At 29.9% G+C, this 5722-nt stretch overlaps 1 protein-coding gene across 1 annotated transcript; it reads left to right on the top strand.

Moving 5' to 3' along the window:
* The first annotated feature begins 304 nt into the window (after positions 1-304).
* On the top strand, positions 305-1603 carry LOC101499557 (polygalacturonase inhibitor). Its single transcript, XM_012713804.3, has one exon. It carries the CDS (start codon positions 351-353, stop codon positions 1338-1340), a length of 990 nt encoding a protein of 329 aa, XP_012569258.1. The 5' UTR covers positions 305-350; the 3' UTR covers positions 1341-1603.
* Positions 1604-5722: the final 4119 nt, after the last annotated feature.

Below are 5722 nucleotides of genomic sequence, written 5' to 3'. Positions count from 1 at the left end.
TCATAAGCAGCATTTAACGTGTTCTCGCAGAAGAAAAGAAATAATCGATTTGTTTCCAATAAATAAATAATGTTAAAATTGTGAGTAACATTAATACTACCAAACTCTTCTCTTATCCTTTTAAAATCTCTCTTTCATGTTTTGACTTTTGACACATGACTTAAGTGCACCGATATGCAATAAAAATTATTAATTTTTTTGTAAAATTCTGATTTGTGTGTCACGCATGATGCAATTAATATCTCGACAGTTGCCACAACATCTCACAGCTGAAGCTATATATACTTAGATCGTGAATCTATTTAATTATCAATATTAATTTTTCAGTGTAATCTCATCTAATTTAAAAAATGGCAACCGCTGTGCTACGCTTATTTTTGCTTCTGATATTGCTAACGTGTGCAATCTCAGAATTATGCAACCCACAAGATAAAAAAGTTTTGCTCCAAATAAAGAAAGATCTCAACAACCCTTACCTTCTAGCCTCATGGAACCCAGACACGGATTGTTGCACTTGGTACACCGTCGATTGTGACCCCAAAACGCACCGTATTATCTCCCTCACTATTTTCTCTTCCGTACCAGAAACCAATTTCTCCGCCCAAATCCCTCCCTCCGTGGGCCTGCTCCCATACTTAGAGACTCTCGAGTTCCATAAACTTCCAAAGCTAACAGGCCCACTCCAGCCCACAATTGCCAAACTAACAAACCTCAAGTTCCTCCGTATCAGTAATACCAACTTATCGGGCTCGGTTCCTTCTTTCTTGGCCCAACTCACAAACCTCACATTTTTGGATCTATCTTTCAACAACCTCACCGGTTCAATCCCCGGTTCACTCTCTCAACTTCCCAACCTCAACGCCCTCCACTTGGACCGTAACCACTTAACCGGTTCGATCCCTTCTTCGTTCGGTTCGTTTAAGTCCAACCCAGATATCTACCTTTCCCACAACAACCTCACTGGGCCCATCCCACCCACATTAGGGAACCTCAATTTAACTACCATCGACTTGTCGCGGAACAAGCTCGAGGGAGACGCGTCTTCGATTTTCGGGCCCAATAAAACTGTCCAAATAGTGGATCTATCGAGGAATCAACTATCGTTCGATCTGTCGGAGGTGGAGTTTCCCGCGAGTCTAACGTCGTTGGATCTAAATCATAATAAGGTGTATGGGAAGCTTCCTGAGGGTTTGACCGCACTAAATCTGCAGTATCTGAACGTGAGTTACAATAGGTTGTGTGGTCAGATTCCGGTTGGTGGAGATTTGCAAAGTTTTGATATTTATTCTTATTTTCATAATAAGTGCTTGTGTGGATCTCCGCTTCCCAAATGTACATGATCTTTACTATCATATCACAAATCACAAACAGAATTGCATGCATGATTCACAAAATTAGAGAGAAAAATATAAATAATCTTGAAAACTTTAAAGTACTTATAGTTGAACTATAAAGTGTTTCAAATTTTAGAGCAATAATTTATACTCTGTTATTAAAGGTTTTTTATTTTATTTTTATAAATACTATGTTATTTGTTTTAATTTTTATATTTTAATGAATAATTAAACTCTCTTATAAAATATTTAGTGAATTTTGTAGTTAAGATATGTTTTTATTATGTCTTAATTTTAATTATAGTTTATTTTGGATTTTGGTTGTTTATCTAAATTGAATTATTGATTTAATTACAATTTTGATTCATTATTTTCACCAAATTGTAAAATCGGTCGTTCTATTTTAAAATTCTATAATTTTGATTTCTTATTCAAAATGTTTAAAAAAAATACTCATTTGACATATTTTAAATGAAGTAGCATACGATTTTATGATGTAGAATCGTATAGATGCATTAACTATTCATATGTTGTTAATTAAATTGCAAAAATAAATAGTTTTTGAAGTTGAAATTGAAGTTTGTAGAGAAGTTTATTGTCATTTCAGGTGTATCAATTATTCAACATCATTGTATCATGTCAAATCGTTTAAAATATGTCGTATCACTAATTTTTAGTTTAAAATTTTGAGGATGGGCCAAAATTATTGGATTTTAAATAGAGAGACCAATATCACGATAGTGAAATTATGGAGACGAAAAGTACAATTAAGCGACAATTATTTTATTGTTATATACTAATATTTGTATGTTTTAATCAATCATCTGACTAACAATATAGTACAATTATTTGATATATCCATAGGATAATTGCGATTATGATTCTTGTATGATAAAATATAAAATACTAATTTTTCAATCTTTCAATTTTTTGGTTTTTTATGATTTCTCTCAATTCTACTTTTTGTATGATCAACCAAAAATTAATTGTAGAAAAAATAATATTACATTGAATGACTAATCTTTGTTAATAATTTTAAAGATGAATCAATAATTGGAAAAAAAAAATAAGAATTCATATAAAACTAAATTTGAAGTATTGATATTACAAGTGAGTCATAACCTTAGATTTTCTTTCTAATGATTCAAAATTGTATTATTATATACTCTTATTTTAATTCTAATGTTTTTGTTATACTTTCGTTATTGTAAACTAACAATTATTTTTATTAATCTAAATAATATAAACTCTTAATTAATTTAATAAATGTTAAATTCATACAAATACAGTAATTTCATATATTATTCCTTAAATACAGTAATCTTATATACTATTACTTAACAAACTCACGCACTAACAAACTAACAAATTTTTTGAGTTGGTGCTTTGAGGCTCAGCGAGCTAAATCCATACATACATGATTTGAATAACGCCAATAACAACGTGCAACATGGCACCAAATAAATAATTATATATGAATTTTCATAGTGTATGTTAGGACTTTGCTTCTAGCCAATTTGCGTATAAGATGGGGTTTAATGTATCACCCCTCTCAAATAGATAGATACTCATATTTTTACTCCATACTAAGAATATCTATTTAGTTTGATATTAAATAGTCACTCTTTATTATAGATGATCTTATAAATTTGTCAATTTTTTATCTTTTATATGCAAATTGGATATGATGTGATATATACACAGAACATTTCTGTAGTTATTAAAACTACGTGTGATTTTAGAAGGCAATGTGAAAATAAATAAAATGAATAGCAAAAAAAATAAAAAATAAAGTAGATTTTTTAGTTGTATAATATAAATCAATATGACAAGAAAGAGAAATTGAAATGTTCTCATTCACTTATTTGATTGGGAAATAATTAAAACTAAATCGCCACCGAAAATAATTAAAACCAAATCGCGTACATATAAAACATTAAAATGTATGGCTTAAGTTCGTTTAGTGAAGTAAATAACATCAAATGAATTTTGTGAAAGCAATTTCGGATTTAATCTTGGAAAACTAATATAACCCTTAAAATATGGAAATATATATACATCGTAAAAAAAATTAAAATTATATACACATACTTATACAAGTTTTCGTTCCCTCAAATTAAATCATAGTCATTGAACTAATCTAACTACGTACAGAGAGTATTAATATTTCAGCCATTTGATAAATCCAAAATATTAAGTTTATCAAAATTATTTTATTTTAACTCTAATTTTGACACTTCTGGTCTTCCCTTATACTCTTAAGAATGCTATATGCAATTTTGTCAAAGAATGGATAGCTTCATGTTGAAAAAATATTAGAGCAATGTGTTGATCTTCATCATTCAATTAATGTATTGGATGATAGTGAAAATAGGTGTAAAAAAAATGAAAATTAGGTGTAAAAATAATGAATGGTTTCATTTTTTTTTTAACATGAGGAGATTCATTCCGCTACTAGAAATGAAAATTGGTGACTTAATTGAAAATATAAGAGAATATGAAAGGTTGAACACCGAGGGAAATTGAAAATTAAAATTTACAATTAATGTAATTGGAGTAAAAATTTACATTTACCTCAAAGTGAATGTAAATTCTAATATGGGATAGTACTGATCGATTGAAATGTCTTAAAAAGAGCATATTGATTTAGGGAGAATTATAAACAGTACACCTGATTTATAAATTAAAATCAAACTCAACAGTAACTTGTTCTTACAAGAAAAATTATATGTTTATCCTCAGATGTATATCGTTAAGTATCAGTAAATGATGGAAAATTAGTGTTCGTTGTGGAACATACAATCATGATTTACATGATATTGTAATCGGTCATTCATATTTGAGGCGTTTAAACGAAGAAGAGGGGAAGTTTGTCAATGACATGACAAAGTATAAGCTTGCACCAAGATTCATTTTGAATGTTTTCAAAGAGAGAATTCACAATTCTCAGTCAAATATATAAAGTAAGGAGTACTTATCTATCATCGTTGAGAGGTTCGTACACATCAACGCAATATATGTTAAAGTTAATACAACAAGAAAATTATGTGTATTGGACAAGAAGACGAGAATAATGCTGCCAACTAAATGCAATAGATACGTTCTAACCGCACACTCAAACTGGTTAGTTTGAACGAGACAACTATATAAATCATGCAACCATTGCAATCTATATTTGGCACATTTATTATAATTAATCTCAACTTGTGATTCCTCCGATGTTGCACCTAAGTACTCATGTGCAGTTCCCTATGCCACCTTCCAACAAATGCAAATATTATATCAGCATCAGCCATAGTGAGGTAAACTGAAGACAGATGTAGTATCCCAGATTCCCGAATCCAATGTTGTACAGGATCTGGCACATGAACTTCAATAAACTTCTTTATTTTCAATTCATGAGTAATAACTTTTAACGATTCACGATCCTACGAGTAATTACAGAACAATTAAATGATTAAATGCATTTAATTAAAAAAACTTAAATTAAATAAAATTAATTAAAATTAATAGAATAAACTTAAATAAACAATTAATAAAATAAACTTAAATAAACATAATTAATTTAATTAAATAAAATTAAATAAAAAATTAATTAAATATAATTAAAAATTAATTAAAATATACCTCTCATTCCCATAGTCTCCGAGCCACGTGGTGTTCATATTGTGTCAACACATGTGTCATCATCGGTCCCTCGGGAAATTTGATCTGCTGATCCTACTCATCAGCATCATGAATATCATCAGCATCATCATTATGAGCAGCATACTGCTCCTCAGCATGCTCCATCAGTAGAGGCTTAAGGATATCCTCCTCCATCTGTGCAGGCTTAGTAAGCTCAGCGACATCATCCTTGACATCTTGTCTACGACGATGCTGTTTAATTGGACAATTTTCTTCATTGGATCGTATGTTTGATGTCGTTGGTGGAATTCTCTCTGCATCATCACTTCTATCACCTATGTCGTTGCGAATAATTTGGTAAAATGTACCTCTCATTCTAGACAGTGCAATAAATTAATATATCAATAATAATAAAAAATGGGGGGAAAAAAACTAAAAATAAAAATAAAAATGCATTTCAGAACTTTCGTATTGTTCCCAAACTTTCAAAGCTTGTTTCGAAAGTTACATTGAAGGTCAAACTTTCGAAACAATTTCGAAATTTTCCATGAATTCCAAAGTTTTGAAACTGAAAACTTCATGTTTATGAATTTTACATTTCAAAACTTCCAGATGGTTAGAAAGTTTCGAAGGTTTCTGCATTTCAAAAGTTTCACGTTCATGGAAACTTTCGAAGATTTGAAAAAATAATGTTTCGACAATTTCAAAGTTTTGAAGGTTAAATTACTTTTGAATTTCAAATATTTCAAATGTTCGAATGT

Source organism: Cicer arietinum, chromosome 3 (genome assembly GCF_000331145.2).
Source record: "Cicer arietinum cultivar CDC Frontier isolate Library 1 chromosome 3, Cicar.CDCFrontier_v2.0, whole genome shotgun sequence".
Taxonomy (NCBI): Eukaryota; Viridiplantae; Streptophyta; class Magnoliopsida; order Fabales; family Fabaceae; genus Cicer; species Cicer arietinum.
The sequence above is the reverse complement of the archived record's forward strand: the minus strand, read 5'-3'. Positions and strand labels throughout refer to the sequence as shown.

What these genes read in the sequence shown, in the direction of transcription:
- LOC101499557 (XM_012713804.3), top strand. Translation starts at nt 351, where the DNA reads ATGGCAACCGCTGTGCTACGCTTATTTTTGCTTCTGATATTGCTAACG.